The sequence below is a fragment of the Penicillium concentricum genome, assembly GCF_028827145.1.
Source record: "Penicillium concentricum strain IBT 3081 chromosome Unknown utg000002l_segment0_segment0, whole genome shotgun sequence".
Lineage (NCBI taxonomy): Eukaryota > Fungi > Ascomycota > Eurotiomycetes > Eurotiales > Aspergillaceae > Penicillium > Penicillium concentricum.
This window is the reverse complement of record NW_026622755.1, coordinates 4,025,844-4,052,449: the sequence shown is the minus strand read 5'-3', so window position 1 is coordinate 4,052,449 and position 26,606 is coordinate 4,025,844. Positions and strand designations below refer to the sequence as shown.

At 48.9% G+C, this 26,606-nt stretch overlaps 9 protein-coding genes across 9 annotated transcripts; 4 read left to right on the top strand and 5 right to left on the bottom strand.

Moving 5' to 3' along the window:
• Positions 1-287: 287 nt before the first annotated feature.
• N7517_005166 (putative eukaryotic translation initiation factor 3 subunit EifCl) lies at positions 288-1,853 on the bottom strand (the record flags this gene model as incomplete). The annotated part of the gene is made up of 2 exons (XM_056722896.1): positions 288-1,409; positions 1,548-1,853. 2 exons carry the CDS (start codon positions 1,851-1,853, stop codon positions 288-290), a joined length of 1,428 nt encoding a protein of 475 aa, XP_056579146.1.
• Positions 1,854-3,127: 1,274 nt separating this feature from the next.
• N7517_005165 (putative C6 transcription factor) lies at positions 3,128-5,404 on the bottom strand (the record flags this gene model as incomplete). Its single annotated transcript, XM_056722895.1, has 6 exons — positions 3,128-3,539; positions 3,606-3,953; positions 4,010-4,180; positions 4,240-4,391; positions 4,450-5,133; positions 5,255-5,404. The coding sequence occupies 6 exons, from the start codon at positions 5,402-5,404 to the stop codon at positions 3,128-3,130; spliced, it is 1,917 nt and encodes a 638-aa protein (XP_056579145.1).
• A 5,242-nt stretch (positions 5,405-10,646) lies between these two features.
• N7517_005164 (branched-chain amino acid aminotransferase, cytosolic) lies at positions 10,647-11,979 on the top strand (the record flags this gene model as incomplete). Its single annotated transcript, XM_056722894.1, has 3 exons — positions 10,647-11,061; positions 11,142-11,743; positions 11,806-11,979. 3 exons carry the CDS (start codon positions 10,647-10,649, stop codon positions 11,977-11,979), a joined length of 1,191 nt encoding a protein of 396 aa, XP_056579144.1.
• A 319-nt stretch (positions 11,980-12,298) lies between these two features.
• On the bottom strand, positions 12,299-13,711 carry N7517_005163 (AAR2 splicing factor family protein; the record flags this gene model as incomplete). Its single annotated transcript, XM_056722893.1, has 1 exon — positions 12,299-13,711. The coding sequence occupies one exon, from the start codon at positions 13,709-13,711 to the stop codon at positions 12,299-12,301; it is 1,413 nt and encodes a 470-aa protein (XP_056579143.1).
• Positions 13,712-14,633: 922 nt separating this feature from the next.
• Positions 14,634-15,323, bottom strand: N7517_005162 (40S ribosomal protein uS11; the record flags this gene model as incomplete). The annotated part of the gene is made up of 3 exons (XM_056722892.1): positions 15,195-15,323; positions 15,059-15,131; positions 14,634-14,946 (listed from the first exon to the last, which is right to left on the bottom strand). Exons 1-3 carry the CDS (start codon positions 15,262-15,264, stop codon positions 14,634-14,636), a joined length of 456 nt encoding a protein of 151 aa, XP_056579142.1. The 5' UTR covers positions 15,265-15,323.
• A 353-nt stretch (positions 15,324-15,676) lies between these two features.
• N7517_005161 (prephenate dehydrogenase (NADP(+))) lies at positions 15,677-17,686 on the top strand (the record flags this gene model as incomplete). The annotated part of the gene is made up of 7 exons (XM_056722891.1): positions 15,677-15,771; positions 16,140-16,200; positions 16,262-16,373; positions 16,435-16,583; positions 16,650-17,249; positions 17,317-17,448; positions 17,528-17,686. The coding sequence occupies 7 exons, from the start codon at positions 15,677-15,679 to the stop codon at positions 17,684-17,686; spliced, it is 1,308 nt and encodes a 435-aa protein (XP_056579141.1).
• Positions 17,687-18,243: 557 nt separating this feature from the next.
• N7517_005160 (putative cytosolic regulator Pianissimo) lies at positions 18,244-22,368 on the top strand (the record flags this gene model as incomplete). Its single annotated transcript, XM_056722890.1, has 4 exons — positions 18,244-20,001; positions 20,056-21,894; positions 21,946-22,106; positions 22,167-22,368. 4 exons carry the CDS (start codon positions 18,244-18,246, stop codon positions 22,366-22,368), a joined length of 3,960 nt encoding a protein of 1,319 aa, XP_056579140.1.
• A 502-nt stretch (positions 22,369-22,870) lies between these two features.
• N7517_005159 (alpha/beta hydrolase) lies at positions 22,871-23,959 on the bottom strand (the record flags this gene model as incomplete). Its single annotated transcript, XM_056722889.1, has 2 exons — positions 22,871-23,558; positions 23,619-23,959. The coding sequence occupies 2 exons, from the start codon at positions 23,957-23,959 to the stop codon at positions 22,871-22,873; spliced, it is 1,029 nt and encodes a 342-aa protein (XP_056579139.1).
• Positions 23,960-24,657: 698 nt separating this feature from the next.
• On the top strand, positions 24,658-26,397 carry N7517_005158 (Zn(II)2Cys6 transcription factor; the record flags this gene model as incomplete). The annotated part of the gene is made up of 2 exons (XM_056722888.1): positions 24,658-24,710; positions 24,762-26,397. The coding sequence occupies 2 exons, from the start codon at positions 24,658-24,660 to the stop codon at positions 26,395-26,397; spliced, it is 1,689 nt and encodes a 562-aa protein (XP_056579138.1).
• Positions 26,398-26,606: the final 209 nt, after the last annotated feature.

Sequence of the window (26,606 nt, the reverse complement as noted above, 5' to 3'; positions counted from 1 at the left end):
TGAACTTGATTTTGAACGGACCAGGAAGCCTTGAACTTCCATGATCCATGGACGGGGAACACTCGAAAAATAAAAAAAGGAAAACAAGACACAGAAACAAGAAACGTGAGGGGGAAAGGGGGGAGCAATGAGTATAATATGGAAAATAACAAACAAAGTAGGCAGAGAAAAAGAAAGAAAATTCATCTCAAGTCATGTCCGTTCCTCTTCTTGTAAGCAGAAGGTTCCCACCACTCTTCGCTTTTTTTCTTTTCAACTCTCGGCATACTTATGAGACACAGGCCCGTTTAGTAGACGCGAGCGAGGTTACGCAGGTACCAGTCGACCAGACGGCGGCCGGCCTTAGTCTCGCTGACGTGGATCAGGTCATCCTCAAGAGCGTAGTCGAGATCGTTGGCGATAGCAGGCTCGCCATCCAAGAGGCCACCGTCGACCCAGCGGATCTGGCGGCTGCGCTGCTTGTTAACGAGCAACCAGGAGCGGAGCTGCTCGGGGGACACCTCGAGGAAACCTGCAAGTTTCTTGAGGTCCATGGTGGTGTAGAGCTTGAGGTAAGAGCGGATGGTGGGGTTGAACAGGGTGTTCTTGACCTCATCCATGAAGATGGCGGTGTGGTGGTCGACGGGGTCGACGTTGGAGGCTGGGTTGTCGAAGTCGGGAGGAGTGGGGTTGATGAACTTGGGGCAGGAAGAGCGGAAGAGCTCCTCGAAGACGGGCAGGGCCTCGGGGCCACCCTTCTGCATGCGGTAAAACTGCTCGCCGTACTTCTCACGGACGGCCGAGTGGATGGTATCATCCAGACGGGTGGGGTGGAGAGCGACACAGATGGCGATCAGGGCGTACATCTGGTCGTTCTTCTTGGCGATGGCCTCATAGTTGTTGCCTCCCTTCTGGAAGTTCTTTGTCCGGGACACATACACGAGGATGTGGCTGAACATGCGGATGGCGTCGCCGTAGCGGCGCATCATCATGTAGGAGAAGCCCACGTAGTAGTAGGTGGTGAAGTGGGCGGCCATCACGCGGGCGAACATGGCCTTCTTGTTCATCTCGACATCGTCGAGGATCTTCAGGGCAAGACTGAAGTCACCGAGCAGGCAGTGCACGCGGAGCAGTCCGATGATCGAGAAGTAGCCGAGCATCTTGTACAAGGGGCGCGAACCGTACTCGCCGGCGACGGCCATTGGGTCCTCTCCCCGCTTAGTGGCGTTCAATTGCTCGCTGATCTGCGAGCGCTGGATGAGAGAGTAGAGCACGTTCAGCACTGAGTAGCAGCCCCATGTGTTCGGGTTCTCGCGGAGCAGCTGGCTCTCCTCCTCGTTGGATCCAGTGCGAGCAACGCGGTTGCGGTAACGGCAGAAAGATTCGAATTGGTAGATAAACTCGTCAATAACTTCCCAAGCCCAGTAGTACTGATAGTAGAGAAAAGCATCGTTAGTCTTTCTGTATTGTCTTTTGAGGGATGGATCGACCTGTTGATTTCACGAATGCCAAGCTTTTCCTTTTCATTCATGGCGTTCAACAACCGGTCGGCGAAATGGGACACCTACGTTAGGAACCTCCAAGTCCACGGGGCCATCGGAGTTCAGGATGTAGTGGAAGAGACTGCAGTAGTTGTCGTAGCTAGCGAATTTGGTCTCAAGGGTAGCCTGGTATTCCAGTGGGGTGGCGGCGGCGGCCAGCTGGGCCTGAAGGTCTTGGGCTTGCCCTGCGCCGTGGGATGTGGTCTGGTCCAGCTCGCTCATTCCATCGTCGTAGTTGACCTGCTCGCGGTAGTCGTTGACCATGGCCTCCTCCTCATTATCGGACTCATCGTTCAAGTTGGGGCGCGCATTGGCGCGGTCTTCGTAGGACATGTTGAGTGGGAGGGGAGAAAGAAAAGAGTTAAAAATGCAGCAAGATGCCGAGATGAAACGGCAGTGAGGGAGCGGAAGGGGCGAGGTGGGGAGGGGGTGGGATAGCGTCGGCGTGTGCGATTTGCCAAAGAAGTCGAATTTTGAGGGTTTTCGCTTGGGTGTTTGTGCTTATCTTATCTGGGCATAAGCACCATGGATGACTCAGCTGTGCGGATTTTGTGCATGGTGCACTCAGCACGGTGAAAGTACAGGGTACTGGAACTGTCACCTATTTTGGCTGGCAACACTTGTACTGTCTACTTCCACTTCCATTTCCAATATACTCTCAACGCCAACACTATAGCTTAGCAACTACCTAGATATCTATGTACCAATGTAAGTGGAGGTTTAATTAGTAGGATGAAGGAGTAAACATTTCTGACATGTCTAACATGCTTATGGAAGGGGCTCTATACATTCTAAACGGACTTGAGCCCGTTTACTTCCTTTTGGCTGTTACGCGTCTTGATATAAAAAAAGTGATCGTGTATATGCTCTCTATTTCCAACGGTTATTTAAAGACTAACCCAGTACACTATGCATAACGACTTGAGCTATCTACGCATCTACCTACTCCCATCTAGTCAAAGTGTGTGGTAATTCTAACTATAAAAGCCCAACACACAAACGCATAGGGTCCAAAAGTGTCACAGCAGGCAGAGCACGGTTGGCTTCAGCACCTTCCCAGGTCAGTTGTACTCAGTTCACATTCTTGTACTTCTAGAGGAATGCTGGGAAGTTCAGCACTAGAGAAAAACAAGATTTCTCGAGTGTGTGGCTTCATTAACTAGCTAGGTGTGAGATACGGAGGGAAAAGACTTCCGGTTGATTAGAAGCCAGCAACTGGTCGCCTGCCATCGGCTACCACTCTTCTAAGTGCAGATGGCAACCCCTGCCCTTCACCTCAGTCAACATCACCCCTTATTTCCCCCTTTTTGCCCCCAAACCAGACGGTGATGCTGCACATCTTCATCTCTGACCCAAATTCCAGGAAGGCAGAGCTTGCACTGGCCATTACCAAATATTTGGATAGGCCAGTGTCAATGCTTACTCTGCTGTGACGGTTTTCTAGGATATTGCAGTTTTTCCTCAACACCCTCGTTCTAATCCTGCCGTCATCCAACTTCGTATTCCACCTTTGTTTCATCCAAGTCTGCAGCAGGATAAACTCTCTTCCAATATATTTCATGTGGGGGTGGCATGGATACTGTCACACACAGGCGAAATGCTGAGTTTCAGGGCTCAAGACTCCTCCACTTTTCCGGATCATCGAAGATTGCAATAACCTCTGTCGGTAATCGGAGGTTTAACTGCAGCGCGTTCTTCCTGATCTCATGAATCGCGTCGGCCGTTTGCTTGAACCTGTGACTAAGGGCCGTTCCAAACCCACAGAGTTCAACAAACGCCTGTCTTGATTGGTCACTTTCTTCCAATTGATGAACTAAGATCCGAAGACCTGTCTGTACGGCATCGACTATCTGGCTAGGTATATGCTTCAGGCCATATGACAGACGATGGATACGAAGACATTGCGCAATTTCCTCGGCGGACTTGACCTGATAATACTGGGCCTCTCGGACAACATGTGGCTGATGGGGGTCTTTCACAATCTCAAACAGATATATGATGGCCTGGAGACATTTAATTCTGCCCGCGGTATCAGCACAGAAACAATCACCGGAGTACACGTAACAGGAAGGCAGCCATGCTTACCGCAAGAGAAGAGCTTGTGGGACCGGATTTTGTTGTATCTGGGACACGCTCGGCCAGTCTTTCAGCCAAGTATTCAAACAATCAAATGGTTCTTCGGCTTTTCTCCACAACTCATCAAAGCTGGTGCCCCGAGCTTTCTCAGAAACGAGCTTCTGAACATCGACTAGGATTTTGGTGACCTCAGCCAGCCCCTCCCTAACTTCCGGGAGGCGGGCTGGCTTTTTGTCATACGTGATTTTGTTTGAGCGAGGGTATGGGGTCCAGTCAAAGTCTTCATTACCACACAGTTTGACATCGGATGTGGGATATGGCAAGGGGGCGATTTTCTGCAGCTCAATCGACATTTGTCTGCACCATTTATTGGTTAGGTATTGCTCGTTTATGTGAGAATAGGCAGCGCTTACGAGCTCATGTTGAAGACACCCCAGGCAGTGATCGTGCGAACACGTTCTATCTCTGGCAACATCTTGTTTTTCGACACTGCTGGGGGATCGAAGAGCCCTATATCCCGTGCCAGCTGAACAGCTTGACTAAGCATCATCCAGCTTTTCTTCACTCGTCCTTGGCATTTAAATCTGCAGTATATCAATATCCTGAGCGTGACTTGTCTGCTACAGACCAGGGGACAACATACACACAACACATCAAGAGGAGAGCCTGGATATTAGGCAGGTCATGGTCATCATCTTCGACTTCCCACAGCCTTTGGGCCTCTTGGAAAAAGTTCTGGCCCCGCGAAAACACGTTCTCCGGCGTAGAAAGAACATCAGGGCTATCAGAATAAGCCTGTCGGGGTTAGCTAATGGTTTTGAAGCGCGGGCCAAGGTATTTGCGGGATCCATACGCTGGCCAGTGACAATAAACTATTGACGAGAAGCGGCGTGCAGAACTTCGATCTTTGATCACCACGTTTCATATGTTCGAGGAAGACACGTTGATCAAGGAACTGCGAGCATGGGTGGTCCCAGGTAAAGTAGAGCGAGACTAGGTGCGAGACCAGATAATCATCATCTGTGACATTTGTCCACGGCTTTGCAGGCACCTCGAAGAGAGGTATGTCGCAGAGGCTCTCCAGTGTGACACGAGCATAAGGGCTAACTGCTGGCCATTGCGGGGGTTTCATGTTTGGAATCTCTTCTGGTGATCTTGCTATAGTGCTTGGGTCCGACGGTCGTCTCACTCCGTTGCCCGAGGTTTCCATTGGATTCTCCCCATACTCTAGAATCGCCAATTTGCTAGCATTCGACAACTCTTGGGGGTCTCCAAACGTTGTGGCGGGGCTTCCAACAGCATGGGCGATATCTTGAAATGAAGCCTTGTTCCGGATCAAATCCATCACTTTGTCAAACTGGAGTTGATCAGCCGACCCAAGGGTGCTTAACAGAGACTCTAGTAGATCTTTGTGGTTTGTGAGCTCCAGGATCGTCCGCTTGACGGCAACCTTTCGTCTGAGGTCTCGACTTGGATCAAAGTGACATTCGGTGTTGGCGGATCGGCAAGCTTTACATGGAGCATCTGGTCCAGAACACTATATTGAGCAGAACGCAACGATTAGCCTAGATCTTCATGTTTGGGGTTTTTCCAAATTCAGGACAAGCCAGAGAGAAAGAGGGAGGGGGAAAGCGAATCAACTGATTACACCAACTCACCTTCCTCTTAGCTGCTTTGCATGCCAGGCAGGCTGTGGAATTCTTCTTTGGTCTACTGACAGCAGTCGACGTCTGCGGAGCGAACATGCGCGGCGGTCCCGGAGCCAACGCTGGAAATTGCTTCGAGCCCTCGTGGTGGCTCATCTTCATTTTTGAAAGATCAGCTTTGCGGGGAATGACCAAAAAGTTGTTTCCCGAGATTGCTGGCCAAAAAATACCGAGGTTGAAGCTTTGGTGGCAATGCAAATCTGTTGTGATTTTGCGGATAGGGCAGGTAAATGATCCTCTAAACAGCACTGAACCACGGTCCTAAGGCTTCCTCTTATGGGCCATCGAAATCGACGTCTCCAACGTCTCACCAGGTTGATGTCAGAAAGGGGGTAAATGTCATGTCGCAATGATACGGGCGTCACGGTGCGATGCGTTATTTACGCATGAAGGTGGGACACAACTAAAAGAAACTATTCTGGAATCGGTCGAAGTGATCAAAGTCCACCTGCAGGTGACAGGACCTCAAAGGCGAGGGGGGTCGTGTTGGCAAACAGAAGGGGAGGTTCGACGCCCGTCACACAACCGGGGTAACCCGGTAGGCCAAGCTTGAATTCAGTGATTGGAGAGCTATTAAATTCAACAACTTGCCAATATAAGTTGATATGCAGATACCGAAGGGGCCATCGAGTCCAGGCCTGAGATTGTTGATGCGAGATCCGAGAAGATCGAGAACCGGATATGGAAACTTAGCTTGAACTAAAGCACGAGATACTAAATCCCCAAAAAAAACTAACGAGCGAATAGGAAAAAAGAAGGATAAAAAAGAAGGGATAAAAAAGAAAAAAAAAAAGAAAAACACGCTGAAGGGATGTATCAATACCAAAAAAAGAACTTACCCGCTAATTTATATTTGGATACTTTGTCGGCTTTACTTTCTCACTGAAAATTCTTTGAAGCTTGTTCTCTAACTATTATTTAGTTTTACTTCCCTTCTAATTATCTCGGCAATGACATGCTTCAAACTGCCAAGTTTGGGGGGAAGATCATTATCTTGATCGTTGCCTTAGGAAACTCATATGTCAATCACATATCCCGGACTCCACGACCCTCCACGTTCGCCACACTTTTCCATGAATTGGACAGATTATAACCCATTTCAATATTGTATTCTGACAAGTGGAGAATATAGGTTTAATAACCCAATCTTCCCATGGAATCTGCCTAGCGAGTTTTAATCTGGACCTGGAAAAATGATCCATATAACAGGGTTCGAACCAAGGCCAGAATCTCCAGTACACTGGTTGTTGGGACACCTGCTACATACTGTAATACCGGGACTTCCAGGTTATGTACGGAGTACATTGTATGTTGTACTTAAGATCCACGTATAATCTTGGAACCTTTTCCCGTCCCAAAGTCTTTTCCGCTGTGGATCGAATCGGGGTTTGCAGGGAATTGGAAGCCATTGAACCTCCACCGGGATCTACCGATCAACTCAATTTTTAGTCTGAATGATAATTTTCTATGCTTTCTCGGATCCAATCCTTGTGATTCGTCCTCTCTTCCTCTCTCCCAAACCCACCCCCCCCTTGGGCACGATTTACTTGAGACATCCACATAACCATCTTCCACGGGTTTTCATTGGCGGTTAAAACAACAGCCAATCGGAACCATTAGAGAAAATCTTTTTATTTCTTGGCATTATGTCAGTTACTGTGAATATCAAGCCTAATTTGTACAATATATATTCTAGCACTTGGGGAGATGTCATCCATATAGAGATACCTGGGCACTAGTAACATTTTAAGGAATATCTATAATACTATATTGTACTTCGTAGGGTACATTATATCTTGTATATACACTATATATATACCGAGATGCTGTGGAATAATTTTTCCGCCATATATCCCAATAAGTATATTCATCCGACGCTATTCACGCAGATTCCCGAGCCGTGCCAACTAGTCTAGTCATAGTTCCGCGGAGAAGAGTGTTTCTCTCAGAAAGAAAAAAAAGAGAGAGAGAGATAATAGTAACAAAAATGGAAGCAAACTTTTTTAAGGCTCTTGAGTCTTGGCACTATACATGCTAGCGTCGCGTAGTGCCGCTTACGCGCCCGTTATACTGAAATTCAAGGACATAACGCCGGATGATCGGCTCCATTCCTTTAGATCCTATCGTTTAAGGCTGTTCAAAGTATAACACAACATATATGTACTTCGCCCCCACACGAGTTCCAGCCATGTAGCCAGCCATGTTCAGATGCCGGGATCAGGAGCCAGTGAGATCCATTATGCGGCTGAAGGCCCCTCTCTTTTTTTTTCCCGTGTCTTAGGACCTCCCAGGAATCCTCCAGAAATACCTGTAGCCAAAGTACAGTACATGGTGTATGGGGTAAATTTCCTGCAATGTAACATGGGCTGCCAATCACCTGCATGTGTGATGAAAGCCCCCTCGCCTGGCTATTAGTAGACTCCTACCAAAAACAGACTTAGCGCGAGGACAAGAAAAACGCGGTTATCCTATAGTCTTGCTGGTATGCTTATAGAATTTAAAATATTCTGGACTAGACTCCTTTCAAATTTGCATGTGTTGATCTAGATTTGGGTAGATCTGCGCCCCTCGATATACCAATAGCACAATATAGTACGGAGTATGTCGATGTCTAAGGGTTGATTTCATTCAACGTCGATTCGGATAAAACAGCCAGATCTCTTTGGTTGGTCGGATGTGTTCACCGTTAGCGGTCGCCCATCTTGGCCCCGCTTTTCCCACTATATTTGTATTTGATATTCGGGATTTACTCTGTATAGGATGTACTTCTACAATATATGGATAGTATAAATTATAATTCTTTTTAACTTTTTTTAACCTTTTTTTTTTTTTTACTTTCAGAGAACCACGGCCCGTTAATGCATTGCAGGTTAATCTTTCTTGGAACCCAATTTTTTCCAGGGTTTCCCTCCCAAGCTAGGTACTTCATGCATATCTCCACGGGGTTGGTTTTCTGACACCTGCCATTCTACGTACTTTGTACATTTTATTCTTTTTCTTTCTTTTCCCCCAAGATCAGCCAGATACAATCACTCCGAATTCACTCCGAATTCGCGACTGATCACATACGTGAGGTTGTGACGCTTGGGCTTTGCAGGCCTTGGTTTTGACCTGGTCGGTTCTGTATCCAACCGTCTGATACTAAGCGATCCTCACGGCATACGCACATGTTAGCATCTAGTCTGCACTATTGACTTGAGAGCTATCACATATCAAGGCAACACCTTCCTCGAAATTGGTAAACCATGCCTATGATCTTATATTGTATATGTAGTCCTCGTGGTGATAAATGCCGACCTATTGCTCTGACAGCAGTCTCGCCCTTATCAAGGTCCATGACAAATATATACATATGATATTTTTGTTAGGGTCCGTGGGCATCGATCTACCGTTTTACGGGCTAGAGACGCCTCCATATAATAGAACGAAGGGAGAGATCTACGTCGATCATGTCACCTCATCTGCCTTCCTACACTACTCAATTTACATTCCCACCTCCTCTGCTCCAAAAGCTTTCAGCAGATTGGCATCTGGCTTTCATCCCTTCTTTTTCTTTATTCGGCAGTAGGAACCGATCTGTGGCCTTTCCCCCTTTTATATCTTTCCATTTGGCGGTACTATCTGTTAAGAACACTAATCGACTAGGACGCCTGCACGTGCAGGAAAGGAAGACCTCGTTACCAACTTCAACACTGTCGTTAGTATATTCAAGCGATACAATATAAAATAAAGAAGCATGCTAGCGATTTGCATTTGATCTTATTTAGATGCCTTTTGACCCGGTCGTATACTTGGTCAATGGAAATGTCACTCTGTGAGCTCTTTGATATAACAAAAGGGTTGTCTTTCAATTCCCAAGTCGAGTAACATACTAAATCAAAGCCTTCTACATTAAAACACATAAAGTGAGGATCAAGTACTCACAACACCCGTGGACGTTTCTTTATACCGCGCTAAGAGCCTGGATGTCTATAAATTGCGGTGTACTCGCACTATAAACACCAATTGACCATATCCAAGACAGCACTCCGCAGAGGATTGTAACCCTACAGAGGCTTGGTTCGGTTCTATACACCTTTAGCCTCAGCGATCAGTGTTGGCTCTATGCCAGGATCTTCCAGCTTCTCAACACGACCGTCCGAATATGCCTTGTGACCCTCCACCTCAATGACTTCTGCCTTCATAGCGATACAAGAATGCGCCAGTGCCGGATACCGATAATCGACGGTCATAGTGCCCACTTGCTTTAGAAGATGAGGGGAGCAGCACCATCCGAAATATTTATCTATAAAGTTGCCAGCATATAACTGTAGACGACCCCTAGGCGACTCCATATATCATTTCTGACCACGGGAGGTGCATGATCATGAGCGTTTGCCGTTGATTTCGTTGAATACGAGTGGTAGCACGGATATATTTTCCGGCCCAACCAAAGTTAGAACATAAGCCTTTAGGGCGGAGCTTCTCCCGGACTTTGGAAGGCCTGGATTCGGTGAACTTGCCACTTGCCCGTTGGTCAATGAGTGATGATAATTTTCAATCAATGTGGTATGGGATATCATATGTCACTCAACATGAAGCTGTATACCACAATTAACTAGTGCCCCTTTATTGTGATGGTCGAATTTCAAGATGGTTGTTTTCATGCGATGCCGGAAATGTCAACTACTAATTACAATTTTGGTTTAGATGTACAAAGATATTTCCGTTTTGATTATATCATGTATAGAAGGTAATCTAAGGTAATATGCCCCTTGAGGAGCATATTACCTAAAGCGAAGCCTGATGTGAGGCAAGGATTGTGCAGTAGGCTAAAAAGCCAAGACTTTTCCACACTGCAGTCACACAAATCACCGAGATCTTATGAATTCTTGTTGAGAGCGAAATTCTGGAATGCTACTATATTGTAAGTGAATTATATCGATCTCAACGCGGCTAGCCTCGGAGATGCTAAAAGTGGGCCTGAGATAGCCAATATTTGACCCCTCATAGAATGCTTATAGTAGAGGCAAGTTCAACTAAAATTTAGTTGGGAGCAGAGAGAACTCTTTTCAATGTGTTTGTTATACAGCGGTGTGCATGCATTAAATCTTTCCGGTGGCGAACGGAGAGAGGCGACTGCCCCGGGGGTCGTTCGGCGTTGAATTTTTTTTTTCGGGAAGATGGTTAAGAGGGGCATTCCCCGAAGCAAACCGCTTTTTGGAATTGGAATTCTCTGTGAATACATACTTTAAATAAAAAGGTAAGTCCTCCTTGTTTCCCCCTTTAAGATCATCGATTGACCGAGTGACTCATAGATTCTCTCCTTCCCCCATACCTACGGAAAGATCCTTGATACCACAACATGGGTTCCGTCGCTCCTAACGTTGCTGAGCTGGATGGCTCCAAGTTCAATATCACCCGCACAACCAACCTGCGTGATGTGCCTCTGCCCGGCTCCCCAGAGGAGCTGAGCCACTCCCACTGCACTGACCACATGGTCACCGTGAAATGGACCGTAGCCAAGGGCTGGGAGACCCCCGAGGTCAAGCCCTACCAGAACCTCAGCATCCCCCCCACAGCCTCGGTCCTACACTATGCCACAGAATGTTTCGAGGGAATGAAGGTGTACCGCGGATACGACGGCAAGCTGCGCCTGTTCCGCCCCGATTGCAACGGCGAGCGTCTGAACTCCAGCTCGCAGCGGTCCTCTCTGCCTGGATTCAAGTACGACGAGGTGAAGAAGCTTGTCGCCAAGCTGCTACAGATCGACGGTCCTCGTATGTTCCAATATCCCTACCGCAGGCATTACTTGCCTACAATATACAAAATCGAGCTCTTCACTGACAAGTATCTATAGGCTGGCTCCCCAACCCCGGTTCTTTCCTCTACATTCGTCCCACCGTCATCGGAAACGGTCCCCACCTGGGCGTTCAAGTGCCTAAGGAAGCCCTCCTCTTCATTATTGCCGTTCCCTGGCCCGATTTCACCAAAATGCCAAAGGATCCCAGCGCCGAGCCCCGCAAGGGCCTTAGACTCTATGCTTCCAACCCCGATAGCATCCGTGCCTGGCCCGGCGGCTTCGGCTATGCCAAGCTCGGCGCGAACTACGGTCCTTCCCTGCAGTCCCACGGCAAGGCCCAGGCTCTGGGCTTCGACCAGATCCTGTGGTTGTTCGGAGAGGACCGCCAGGTCACCGAGGCTGGCGCCAGTAACTTCTTCATTGTCTGGCACAACACCCAAGGCAAGCTGGAGCTTGTTACTGCTCCTCTTGACAACCAGCTCATTCTGCCCGGTGTCACCCGTCGCAGTGTTCTTGAGCTCGTGCGCGAGCGTTTGTCGGAGAACTTTGTCGGCAACCTTGCGCCTCTCGAGGCCGTGGAGCGCACTTTGACCATTGATGAGATTGAAAAGGCTTCCAAGGAGGGTCGCATTGTCGAGTCCTTTGTTTCTGGCACTGCCGTAAGTTCGAGGATTGTCTGTTTCTTTGTCGGAGTTTATATGCTAACATCACATTCTTTCAGTACTTCATTACCCCTGTTGCCATGATCCGCAACGAGGACACTGATATCAGCACCTTGGGTGTGAACGGCGAGCCTGCTGGATATGCCGCGCAGATCAAGTCGTGGCTCGAGGCCATTATGTTCGGCAAGGTCGAGCACGAGTGGGCTTACACCATTGAGAACGAGGGACAATAGATGGAAACAACACCCATAGACGATTTTAGATTTAGATTCGCCAGCAGTTTGGCTGACGCCTCTCGGGCGTGTTTTTGAAGCTTAGCATCGTGGTCGGTATCTTTGATGCTAGGGTTGGACTGTACATAGATTTTAGACCATTCATAGAAAATACCGGCCATTTTATTCAGTTTCTGTCATTTGACTATTGATCGATCTGTAGGTAACAAGACGCCAGTAAATGCACCTGAGACGGATATCAAAAAGAAATCGTCAATTACTTTACATGTTTCATGAGTGCGTAGCAATAGAACTAAATTCGATGTCCTAATCTCGCATCTCACTCAACAATCACCGGGGCATACTCTCCAGTCTCATCTTCTTCATCATTCCCGTGCCAGTCCATTTCGACCTGCTCACCGTCCTCCAATTGGAGCATACCGTGGCGAACGACAGCCCCACGACGCAACTCCCAGTCATATTCTTCCTTCACCCACTCTTCAAGCTTGTCAAGCTCCAGTTTAACTTTGGACTCGGTATCGCCAGTAATGTCATCAACTGACTGACGCAGCTTCATGAGTAGGTCACGCAAGAAAGCCCCACCTTCATCACCATCAATCTCAAACAGTCCACCGTCAACATCGTCGCATCGCTGCAGCTGCACCGACAGTATTTGAAGAACCTCACTCATAAAATCCTCCCTATCCACGATTGCTCCCCGGGACGTAAGAATAAGCTCAAGAAGCCGCTTCCACTGCTGCAGACACGAGTAGTTCATCATAGTCAATACCATGAGGAACGTAAATTGTAATTCGCCAAGCAACTGGTTCCCACCAGAAGCCTCCCCAGCATACCGATCAATCAAGTCTCCCAGAGCCCAAGACCGATCCTGAGCAGCTTCAGTCCGTTCGCGCCCGACAGCGCCTTCTCTCCATGTCCGCTTCAAATCGATCGGGATGAAGCCGAATTCGCGTTCCGCTTCCTCGCTTATTTCCGGCTCGTGTGACCCTTCAGCTGGTGAGTCAACGCCGGGGATATGATCTGCGTCACGGATGGCTGTTGAAGCAGACGACAACACCCATCGTGGATGACCGTCGATATCAACCTCCGGATTTCCAATAACGCGCGAAAGAAGGTTCGGTGAGATCCGGTCGGTTAGTCTAGACCAATCTCTCCGGCCACTATCTTCGGTTTGCGCATCGTCTTCGGTCTGGATACGAGCTTCGATTTGGGGTTCGGGTTGGTCTTGGTCTTCCTTGTCCTTTTCGCCATTTTCTGATTCGGTCGCGGGCTTGACAAGCATTGAAGGCGCAATCCGGCTGCGATACTTGAATAGCCCTCCACTCTGCCACACAGAACCCATATTCGCCTTGTAACGCATGTTCTCCTGGCGAGCGGAGTCGCTCTCACTGCCCAGCGCTACTAGGGACTCTGTATCTGCGCTCCATTTCCATATGTAGATCTCTGGCCCCGGGGTGTTTTGGGGTTTATTTTTGTTTCGGCCTTGCTCGACGAGCGCTGTGTCGTTGCTCCCTTTCCCTGCGGTGCTGATGTCACCGATATAGAACCATGCGCCACTGCGTAGAGAGAGGGTCTCCGTTGCGCCGGTGTAAAGGAAGTGCCATCCTGGGGAAAGGTCGCGGATTCCGTGGAAGTTGGGGGTTGATGTGAAGGTTATGAGGTCAATGCCAACGAGGGTTTTCGGGGGAAGGTTCGGGAGGAGGATTGTCGGGGTTGGCTGGTGGGTGGCCATTGTGCCCGGTTTATGCGAATTGGAGGGGTTTGAGCTTGGGAGATTGTGCACAAGTTGGAGCTTTGAGGGTTGAAAAGTTGAAGCGATTGCGTAGTTTGCTCTGAGCTATCGGACAAGCACCGTTCTATCTTTTATCTCTTTTATCGGGAGGCGAGTTTTTTGGGGTAGCAACTGAGCCTGACTTTAATTTTCTCGATGTCTTATAGAACGTCATAGAACTACCCCATGCTACTTCGCTTGTCTTATATCTATCGAATTCTCAGAAAAAAAAGTGAGAGAATGATTGAAAGCCTCAGGCAGCTTTACAACCAAGGGAATAAGTGAATCAAGAGGAGTATATAGATATATGTAGATAAAACTCCCAAGAGGGCAAAAAGGATATAGAAAAGAGAGGGTATGAGGCAGGGCGAGGGGAGTAGAAGAAGAAGATTCTTAATAAGAGGTAAGAATAATAATCTCAAGAGGGTGGATTGAGAGTTCAAAGCGTGCCTGGTTGTTACACTTTATAGTAGGTGCAAAGTGTCGAAGGGGAAGAAGATACAGAATCAACACATGTATATCACAATAAATATTCCAAACCGCCATACCATGCTTCTTCCATATCTTCCCAGCGGAGCTCCCGCTTGCGCTCGCAAGAATCAATCTACAAAGTTGTGACTATGTACTATCATTTTACAATTTAGCTCGTCAGGAGCTTACAATAATCCAGAGTATATAGGTCAAGTTGTTGATTTAGCACTACCTAATCCAACAGCAGAACCAGAGAGTTGATTTTCAGCGTATGAAAAAAATTGAAGACCAGGCGATAAATGCCGTTCCTCGCGTTTATTCCATCCACAGATGCAGGAGAAGCCCGCAAATAGCCTCCAATCCAGACATGCAACGACTTGCAAGAGGAAGGGAAAGACCAAGCCACGTTCGCTCAGAGACGACGACCACGGCGACCACCCTTGCGACGGGTAGAGTCGGAGGGAGTGGGGGTGACGTCCTCAATGCGACCGATGCGCATGCCGGAGCGGGCAAGGGCACGGAGAGCAGACTGGGCACCGGGACCGGGGGTCTTGGTGCCGTTACCACCAGTGGCACGGATCTTGATGTGGAGGGCGTTGATGCCGAGCTCCTTGCAGCGGACAGCGACGTCCTGAGCAGCCAACATGGCGGCGTAGGGGGAGGACTCGTCACGATCAGCCTTGACCTTCATACCACCGGTGACACGGCAGATGGTTTCGCGACCGCTGTAATCACTTGTCAGCCAACATTATCCTTTGTTACGTCTCAACTGCGATCGATTCCAATCCCAATTGGCTGGTTCGAATGCGAGAGAATTGTGGGTGGAGGGCGACTCACGAAAGATCGGTAACGTGAACGAAGGTATCGTTGAAGGAGGCGAAGATGCGGGCAACGCCGAAGACGAGCTTGCCTGTGTAAATAGTCAGATCGCATGTTCCTCAACATCTTCAACTGGAATCTTGTTCAAACATACCATCACCGGCGAGGGGGCCGAGGGAGACGTTCTCCTTAGCGGCAGCGGGAGCCTTGGACTTGGGGGCCATTGCGACTGTTGTTGGTGGTTAGTGTGGATGGAATACAGAAAGGAAGAAAAAGTCGGATCCCGATCCCACCTGGAGGTTGAAGAAAAAAGTGGGTGTGTGCCCTAGGAAGAATCACGCAATATGATTGGCTCACAATATCAAGCGAGTTGGCTGCCTCAGGCTTGAATTGTCGTAGATTTATACCCGGATTATAGTCGGCCCGATAGGCGGTGAACTTCTTAGCTCCGTGCAGTATTTAAATTTTTCGTTCGCCCAACCTAATTCCTTCCAACATTACAATTGATCTTCCCAGGATTGAGCAGTCCTCGAGTTTGGACTTTAAACAGTGTCAAATAACATCTAGTGGTTATCAGTGTCACTGGCTCTAAGGGCTACACCTTATTTCCCAGAAGTTACAGACGCGCTTGTCGCGATGGGTCGCACCAAGGAAGATGCCGCGATTGGCATCATTGGTATGGGCGATATGGGCAAAATGTATGCCCAACGCCTAAGCGATGCAGGATGGAGGTAACTGGCCGTCCCCCCATTCTTCGACAACACAGGCCCAATACGCTTCAAATGGTAAGCTATCTATCCCGTCTTTATTTCTCTGCCCATCCCCTCGAATGATGACATGAGTGCATTTGGCTCGAGTACGGTTTGGTTGGCGCTGTTACACCATTCTGGTTGATGGCTAACCAGCTGGCTGTCGGTGATGTTACACCCACGCTACCTTAATTTTTTTGTCTGATCCTGTTCAATCTCACGATTCACACCTTCACATCACTGTTTTGGAAACATACTAACAAGTGAAAAGATTTTACAGATTCGCATCGGGCCTCATCTTAACTAACCCTTTAGACCTGACATAACTAACTTCGCATTTTGATATCAAGGATAAACGCATGTGATAGACCTGAGAATTTTGAATCTTTAAAACAAGAGTTCGCTTCTCAAGTACGTCCCCCGGCTGGGATTATGCCACCCAAATAGCTCAAGAAGCTCATTGTATATATAGAAAGGAGTCACCATATTTCCCAATGGACATCTCGTCTCAAGAATTAGCGATTACATTCTGTACAGTGTAGAGGCTGGAGTCATCGACAAGGTCGTGGCGCAGTACGGATTATGTATGTGTCGAACAGCCGCTAGTCTGCTCCTAACCCAAGTACATTCTGACCCGGATTCAAGCAACTAAGGTCGGTGCCATCGTCGGTGGTCAAACGTCCTGCAAGGCTCCGGAGCTCGCCGCATTCGAAAAACACCTGCCCCCCGATGTAGAGATTGTATCTTGCCATTCGCTACACGGCCCCAAAGTGAATACGCAAGGCCAACCTCTGGTATGGTCGACCTCAACCCTGGATCCTATACTATATCGGACATGCATTAGTAACGCAGTGACCTAGGTTCTCATCCAACACAGAGCCTCGGACGAAAGTCTCAAATTCGTTGAGAGCATTCTCTCCTCCTTCGGCTCCAAACATGTCTATCTCACCGGCGAGATGCACGACCGCATCACCGCCGATACCCAGGCTGTCACCCATGCTGCTTTCCTGAGCATGGGAACCGCCTGGCAGGCCAACAATCAGTTCCCTTGGGAGCATGGCCGGTGGGTGGGCGGCATCGAGAATGTCAAGATCAACATCACCTTGCGCATCTACTCGAACAAATGGCATGTCTATGCTGGGCTTGCCATCCTCAACCCAGCAGCAAAGCAGCAGATTCGCCAGTACGCCGAGTCGGTCACTGACTTGTACAAATTGATGATTGGAGGACAAAGGGAGGAGCTCAAGCGCCGGGTGAAGGCTGCAGGTGCGTCAGTTTTCAGACCTGGCTCCGAAGGACAAGATCTCTTGTTGAAGGACGAGGTACTGGATCGGTTCTCTCTGTCCAACCGGCCGCGTGAAAAGGCGCCGCCAAACAGCCATCTCAGTCTGCTTGCTATTGTTGACTGCTGGTCGAAACTCGGCATTGTCCCTTATGATCATATGATCTGTTCCACGCCGGTATGTATCCAGTCATGGTGATGTTATTGTCAGATTGTCAGATTGCGGTTATATTAATATCCTGCAGCTTTTCCGTCTCTGGTTGGGTGTGACCGAATACTTGTTCCGCAATGACGATCTCCTTGAGGAGGCATTGGATACCGCAATCGATGACAGCACTTTCCGTTCGGATGATTTGGAATTCACATTTGCTGCAAGGGTATGTTTGGACAATATTCCAGCGCCGCTCCAAATCATATTAGATTCGCCAGTTCATGCTAACACGACGCTTTCACCAGGCATGGTCCGACTGCGTTTCTTTCGGTGACTTTGAGTCCTACCGTCACCGGTTTGAGCGGATTGCGGAGTACTTTGCACCGCGTTTCCCTGAAGCTGCCACGCTTGGCAATGAGATGATGAAGACCATCCTGGAGAAGACTACCTCCAATAACGAATGAACTGATAACGGTATAAGATATTCCTGTGAGTGCATTTTATTAGTACTATAAGCAAAACTGGGAAGAATGTGCGAGATATTAAGTAGTTTTTATCAGATTATATGCTATTGAGATTCCATGGTAAATTAAAAGACACTTGAATAATTATATTAAATAGAAAAAGACCCCTTTAGTAGAAATACATTGCTCTTCACATGGCATGGTGTGGCAAAGCTCTAGGGTGGAGCGATAAGACTTCTTAGTCAGCGGTTTGTTTCTCCAACCTTGGAGAACTGCCCAGGTGGTTGAATCGAGTATCTCGTGGGACAGCAGTTTGACGATTACTATTGTTCAGGTTAACATTTGATCACCCTATTCTGACAGGTGGACATGGCCACTATCTCCCTTTGATCATCAAGCGACCCTGTGACTGCGCCCCTCCCTTACGCTTCCCCATACTGCCCTTGCTCCGCTCCGCTCGACCCTCCCGCTAATACAAGCGACCTCAATGCAGCCATCAGATAATCAGAAGACCTGCGATAGATGATAGCGAAGCCAGCAAGGCTAGATGGAGCTCTATGGCTTCCGGGCACAACTCAGCATACTCCGCGTCGACGCAGCATCGTGCACTGGGTGATGGACGCTCCTCGCTCAGTCAGGATGGCTCCGCCGATGGGAGCTGGCAGGATGGTATCTCAAGAATGGGGAGGAACAGGCGGTCCGAGTCTGGAGGGAGCAGTAACATGGGCGGACGAGGAGGCTCATTGGTGCCCTCATTAGCTCCCTCGTTGGCACCCTCCATTGGTGGACAAGGTAGCTTTAGTACGGAGCTCAAAAGCTCGACTTCACGCAGTGTCACGCCCCGACCGGACGGCCAATACAACAGACGTGCCAGCAAATCGATCGGCGAGGAATATTGTCACACAACCGAGGAGCGACAGGCTTTCCTTCGAGACAGGATCGCGAAGGAACTGAAGATCAAGAGTGGAACCGAGAATATGCTGGAGGCGCTGCTATCAAAACCACCAAAGCAAACCAAAGAGCAGCGTCTCAAGGTGGAATCTGAATTGAGCTCGTCGAATCGCAAGCTGGTCGAATTGCAGCATGAGCTGGAAGAAGAAATATTACGTGCGCAGGCGCCGGCCTCGACTCCCCCACGCAGCAGCCGCCTTTCCAGCCTTTTCCGAGCTAGTCCCATGCGCTCGCCATCTCGAAACAACGATGCCATCGGATCGGTCAACGGTGATGGGGAAGAAGGTGGTGACGGTGACGTGGAGTCGCCAACCTACGTCCTCTCGGAAACGCTGCAGGCGTTGGAGATAGAGGACATGTCTCCTGATTTCTATGTCGAGCGCGCCAACAGCTTGGTTGAATTGTTTAAACGGCACCCCACATTGAAGTATGACCTCGCATGGCCTGTTTTTGGCCTACGAGTTCAGGTCATGCTTTTGAGTGACAGTAAAGAGGTGGTAGCTGCGGGTTATCGACTAACACGCTATGCCATCGCTGATCGTAAATCCCTACAAATCATTCGAACACTCCATACCGATGAGCTCGTGATCTTGTCCCTGGTTAAAGAAACCAAGGCAAGCATTGAAAGGGAACAGGCATTGAAGTTTGTGAGAGGCTTCCTGGATGTCAAAGACGGTGTCCGAGAGATATCACGCGCCGTTGCGCGGACCATCGTTGCTGTTGCCGAACATCATGAAGATCGTCTTCGGAACATTTCAATCATGACCCTGGCTGAGATGTTAGTCAAAGATCCAGAGCTGGTTGCTTCTGCCGGTGGATTTGCTGCTCTGCATGACGCGCTCGCAGAAGGGACGTTCGGAGCTTCGGAGTCTCTGATATCAAGTTTCTTACATGTTGTGGACACCCCCCGTAGTCGAAAGTTTCTCCAAGGATCTGAACTTGAAGCTGTTCTTACGCCTTTCACGGATTCACTATCCGATACACTACGCAATGGGCGATTAAAGTCTGCAGCGCGGGCAATTTCTGCGATGCTAAAGACTTGGCCCGGGCTGGTCATTCTTGCAAGACATGACTCACAACCGTTGCGTTCTCTCCTTGATTCTCTTCATTACAATGATCCTATAGCTCGAGACCTCATTATGGAGCTTTTATTCGACGCTCTGCGAATAAAGCCTCCCTCCTGGTCGTCATCTTTCCTTGCAGGCAGACGACTCACAACTTATGGCAGAGTCTCGAATCTTCGCTCTGATGTCGAAACGAGAGCCAGCCGCGCTTTCAGCGACACTAATAGCAACAGATTCGATCTGACGGCTCATTTCTCTACCCTCATATTGGCCGGATTGGTCGAGGCAGGGCTCCCAAAGGTATGCATTCTTTTTTTCTAGGCCTGGCTTACTGCAAGAGCTGACCAAGTGCAGGTTCTCTCCGACGTCATTGAGGACGAAGCGGATCTCTCTCTCAGACGTAAAGCAACTCTGCTATTGACGGAGGTTCTCAAGCTTGCCCATCACTCCTTACCCCAAGCCGTCAGCGCAAAACTTCAAGTGCTTCCACACCTACTCCCACCCGCAATCGACTTTGAAACAGAAAATCACGACCTTTCAACCGCAACTATCTTCCAAATCGATAGTATTAATCGGACATTGGCACGCTCTGGTGGATATCCCAGTGGACAGGGCCGATACAACATGGAGACCGATTTATCGGCTTCTCTGCTTCCCGTTGAGCAAGGAAAAGACAAGATGAGCCCTTCCATGGACGAGACCCAGTTCCGCAATGCCATCCTGGAGACTCATGTTCTGAACACCGTCAACTTCAATAAATGGAAATGGGATATTATTCACCGTCTAGTGGAGGGTCCTCTCACAAACCCAAAAAGAATGGACGAGGCAATCAAAGGCTCCAAGTTCATGAAGCGTCTCATTGGGTTTTACCGGCCTTTCAAGTATCGCTTCTCTATTGTTTCAAACACAAAGGCAAATCAACGATATGTTCGAACCGGCTGTGTTCTCATGCGGACTCTCGTTATGACCCCCGAGGGCACCAAGTATCTGGCCGAGAATAAATTCCTTCGTCAGGTCGCAGAATGTCTGGCCCAGCTGGACCGAATGAGTGGGCTAACATCTGCGTCCCCACTTTTCTCCAAAGAGCAGATGGCTACTACTCTAAGCGGAGGCTACTTTGCGATGCTAGGATCATTGAGTGGCGATGTCAACGGGCTGCTCATGATGGAACGATGGCATATGCTCAACATGTTTTACCACATCATTGAGCTGCGAGATCGGAATGATCTCATTCAGACTTTGTTAGGAAACATGGATTACAGCCGCCAAAGTCATCTCCGGGTCATGCTTTCCAAGGCCCTGACAATTGGTTCCAAAGAAATCCGGATCTTTGCAACTAGACTCCTGCGCAAATATGCCGTTGGTGATCTAGCACTTTCGCCTCACGTGGCGATTGGCAATGCAGAATGGGTGGTTAAACTTCTTGTCACCCAATTGTACGATCCCGAGGTTACGGTCTGCCAGGTTGCCGTGAAAATACTTGAAGAGGCGTGCAATCAACGGGATTACCTCGAGTTCGTGGTCAAATGTCGACCTTCCCTCGATCATTTGGGTGAAATTGGTGCACCGCTACTTCTCCGGTTCCTGTCGACTTCCGTTGGATATCACTATCTGGATGGCCTTGATTACATCACCCAAGAGATGGATGACTGGTTCCTTGGTCGCAACGATAGCTATGTTGGTCTTGTTGAAGCTGCTCTTTCCCGAGCCTACGTCGAGCAACCGCGACGTAACAGCCTTATCCCCGAGGATCTGGTGGACCTCCAGGATATTGGGTTAGTACCACCACATTTCTACCGAGAACTTGCACGAACTGCCGAGGGGTGTAAGTTGCTGGAACAATCGGGCCATTTTAATGAATTTGCTTGGACAATTCGTGATTTCAGGCTGGATGAAGAAGACAACGAAATGCTTCTCAAGGCCAAAGGATGTCTCTGGGCTGTCGGTAATGTTGGCTCAATGGAGCTTGGTGCACCATTCCTAGATGCTGAGATCATCAAACGGATCGTGCAAATAGCAACCAGTGCAGGAGTTCTCACTATGCGAGGCACTGCTTTCTTCGTTTTGGGCTTGATTTCTCGTAGTCGACACGGACTCCAAGTGCTGCGGGGATTGGGCTGGGATTCCGGTGTTGACCAAAAGGGAGACTCACTGGGACTCTGTCTTCCAACCGATTTCCGAAAATTGTTCTTGGTGAGTTTCTTCTGTCCCTTCGCTTTCGTCTCATTATGCTCATCCATCTAGATCTCCTTCCCTGGCTTTGATCATAGATTGAAGCGAACACCTAAGGAGAAACTCAAGGAAGCCACCACGGACCCTGATCCCGGCAATCAACGGATCTTGAAGTTGATCGTTGATATGGGCAACACCGTGCTCTCCAAACGAGCGGCTTCTGATCTTCACATGTAAGGCTCCCAGTTTTCATTCTGCGACTTCTCGCATTTGCTCACAATTCTCAACCACAGCCTAAAATCCAAACAACCCGAACGATTCCATCAAACTCATCTCTTCCGCAAGACCCTATGCATCCTGGAGAGTCATCATTACAGACTCCCAGCTCGACGTTTCGCCTTGGACTTATTTGACAAGAGTGTCATGCGACGAATAGTCCTTGATGAAGACTCCGATTCGGAATCGGACTCGTCAGGTACTTCTCAGTCAGAATAAACTCTTTGATCATTTCCTTCCATTTGAACTTTCATGTCCTGCCAATATACCCTGCTTGTCGGCTGATTGGGTGTTTGGCTTTTTGTATCCCGAGCGACGATTTACGCATATTCAATCTATGACTTCTGAAAAAAAAAACCTAGATGCAACGCAGTACGCTGGAGTATGAAATTCTCAAACAGATCTGCGACATAATTTTTGACCTTCAGAAATCGGCACCATTGGGTGCATCGGATTTCTTAACCGGTGTAGATCAGGGATATACATAATTTTGACCTCGGGGCAAACCAGTGCCACCCCCTTACCATAGTCTCCCTTATATTGTCTCCAGTCTTGAACACTGTTGCTTCTCAGCTTCAACCCACCTATATCGTTATACCAAGGGAACAGGAGGTATATTGGCTTTAGGTAACTACTAATTAGGCAAATAGGACCGAGGGTTTCACTATTTAACTGCTACTGGGCAGTTGCCTGATTGGTCAACATCTAGAATTTTCGTTGATCACGCCGAGTCGATCAATTTCTCCTGTATGAACTCCAGTGTCACCGCATGTGCCTCATCTGCTACAGGCAGACCAGGAAACGCAGTAAACCCATGAGTGGCACCAGGGTAGATCTTGACGATGGCCTCGCCACCGGCAATGCTCCACTTAGAGCTCATCAGGATCGTGTCATCAAGCAACGGATCCTCCGTCCCGCAAAAGAAGAGAGCGGGTGGTAATGATCCAACAGAAGAGGCCGCAACCAGTGCCGGGAGGTCCTCATATAGCGGGGACACGCAAGGAAGTTTGAGCTCGACAGTGCTCATGCCCGGCACATATGCGCTGTTGAACCGCTCCATGATTTCCAAATTTATCATGAGGGGCTTGGTGGAAGCCGCTATCATGGGAAGACCGAGGGATAGATCAAACAAGCCATAAGGAAGAACGAGACCCGACAGTTTGTAAGACGGCCGTGACCGCATCAACTGCAGGGCTGACTGAGCCGCGAGACAGGCTCCTGCTGATTCCCCGCCGATAAAGCGGAGGGGAGCATTGTACACCTCTGCCGCATGGTCCACCATGTACTCAGCGGCATCGATGGCATCGTGCATGGCAGCCGGGTAGGGGTGTTCCGGGGCTAGGCGGTACCCGACTGAAATGGCCGTTAGCTGGCACTTGTTGGCGTATTCCCGGAGGGTGCTATCGGAGCTGTCCAAGATATTAATATTTACGCAGGCCGGGGTAGAAGGGTCGAGGAAAGAATCTCACTGTTTGTGCGTTGCTAGCACGAAACCGCCGCCATGAAAGTGCAGGAAGATGCCTTTGCTGGGCTGGCCATTATCTGGCTTGTAGATACGGATGGAGATCTCACGGCCAGCATGGCGCGAAGGAATAGTGCCATCAAGAGCCGCGGGTAGATAAACGGGCCTGGGCAGCGACGTCTGACCAAGCTCCCTCATCTCACGATATTTTTCGATATCTACTTCCCACCATCGAGGCCCAGTGGTGGTGATGTTTTCCAGAAGAGCGGCAGCTTTCTTTGTTGACTCTGTGACGTTCTCTGGCTGGAACTTGGAGACATTAAGGGTGATATCGCTGGTGATCGGCATCGTGAAGGGAGCTTATAGATATGAGCTTTCCGGATAAATCGTGTGAATATTACCAACGAAATTGGTTCAGACGCCGTGTAGAAATCCTATTTATCTACTTTTCTTTCAGCCCCCAAAGATCCGGAATGCAGCTATGTGAACTTTGGCTAGTCCCTGGGATCTTCCTAAGCGGCCTCAGCACTGTTGCCTACCCGCCGGGAAATTTGCCAGGCTCCAGGGCTAGTTATGTCCAGGTTGTTCTTTGTAAGCACAACGGCCGACAAATTCGGGCCTTTCCTGACTTCACGGTCGGTAGTTGAGAAGGATATAATACCAATATCCGATGGTGGTCTCATGGGGTAATTGTAGACCTGCCGAGGTGGCCATATTGTCTGGTTTTATCTGCGTAAGTAAAGACAGGGGTACAAGATCCTGCTGACCCCCATGACTCCCAGGATTACCAAGCTTCTTTGCTCAAATAGACACTAAGCAATAAATTTCTTTACCGCGTATATGCAAGTCTTAGATATGCCTAAGAGCCCACCTAGGCAACCTCGATGAGATTCCATGAAGTCCAGTTAAGCCCCACCCGCTTTATGAGGGCGGTCAAAGCTCTGCTGGACCACAACGTGGATGGGGTACTTAGTAACCACATCCAACTATAGCCTTGGAGGTATGATTGAAGCTTCTATGTCTTCATGAGCCCATCTGCTTCAGGGATGAGCCGCCGTATAGGGGCTGTCAAATCTCGAACCGGGTGCAAAACCTGCAAGTAAGTCTCTGTTGCCATTTTCAGAGTTCATAAACTCTGACTGCCGACCAGAATCCGAAGAGTCAAATGTGGTGAGGAGAAGCCAAGTTGCCTTCGCTGCTCTAGCACAGGACGGAGATGTGAATACGAGGGTAGTGGGACATCTCCCCGGGCTCCCTCCGCACCCGGCCACGGACTGTCATTGTCTCAAAATGCAGCGCGACGAGAACGTCGCGCATTTGCATACTACTTCGAGCATGTGTCCCAACATCTGGCAGGTGGAATGAATGTAGACTTTTGGACCGGGGTTGTTCCGCAGATCTGCCGCAGTCAGCCCGCTGTGTGGGATGCAATAATTGCAATTAGCGCACTGTACGAAAATCCGAAGCAGTGCGTGGACTTTCATTTTTTGAAGGATCGCCGACATAAGGCACATTTGCTTAATCATGCCCAGGAGGAAGCATTGACATGGTACTCACGATCAATCTCTGGCGTTTCTTCGCAGATCCAACGAGGCAGCGCAGACCCGTACGTTGCACTCATCAGCTGCGCACTATTTATTTGCGTGGAGACGATCCAAGGACGTATGGAGAAGGCATTGGAGCTCTACCGACAGGGTATTAGCTTGATACTTGACCTCCGTGCCCAAGTTGGCCATGGAGGAGTATCTACCAGTAAAGCCGTTCTGCTGGAGCGCAGCATTGCTCCCTTATTCCTACGACTGGGCACGAGTTCTCTGACTATTACAGGGACTCAGTTTCCTATTGAACTTTTCGCCTTTGTAGAAACAGACATGGGCGCTGGCTTCCCGTCCGCTGATTCGGCAAGAACCATTATGTCCGCCCTAGCTGCGGAAGTTATCCTCTTTGAGCACGAGGCGAAATTACACCTCAAGGCAGTTGGTGCAGATTCCGCTGTAAGCCCAGAAATGGTCGCGAGAAAAGAAGCGCTCCAAGCACGTCTCGCTGAATGGCATCTGGCATACACCACCATTTGCCAAAACAACAGCTCCGTACCCACTGTCCCCATGTACCCAGAGCCTATGCTGCTCACATATCATGCTGCTGCTTTGATTCATGTGACAGGATGCTTAAGGCAACAGGAAACCGTTTTTGACGACCATTTTGCAGATTTTGTGACTATCGTCGAGCAATCTAAGTTGATTCTCGATGCCTCAGCAGGTCCAAATGGTGTTCAACCGCCATTCACCTTCGAGATGAGTGTGGGTGTCCCTCTCGCCATGACCGTGTTGAGATGTCGTGACCCAATCTTGCGGAGAAGGGCTTTGGATCTATTGCGACTAGCGCCTCCGATACAAGGGTTTTTCAAATGCGCTCCCGTGGCTCTCTTGTTGGAAATGTTGATGAAGCTGGAAGAGGGCTATAGCCTTGCCCTGAGGCAAGAAACCACAGTGACAATTTCTCACAAAGTTCTCGTCAAGAATGTTATCGATCTACCACCCCCCATAACCACGCATGAGACAATCGGGTCACAAGCAGCACTCATCCCTGAAGAGGCTCGTGTACATGAGTATGGTATCTTCAGACCGAATGAGTGGCAACCTGCGTGGATCACTGAGGAAGATCTCGCGCCGTTTCCACATGGTCCAAACCAACTGTTTCTGGGATTTTCAAGAAACCAATACGACAAGGAAAGCAGCAGCTGGCGGCCGATTTTTCAATGCATACCGTTAGAGGCTAGTTTTTGAATGATCTTTCATGTCTCTCATGTCTCAAGTGGGACCACAATACCGCATATACATTCAGACTCAACTTCTCTCTATAATAAAAAGAGAACCCTTTTGAAATGAGTTCATTGGGCATTATCTTCTTTTTGTATAGTCACTGGAGATAGCTTATCTACTGTGGAGATAGCATTTCCAGCCACGTGGTGCATCGATCCATCCATGGATGCAAA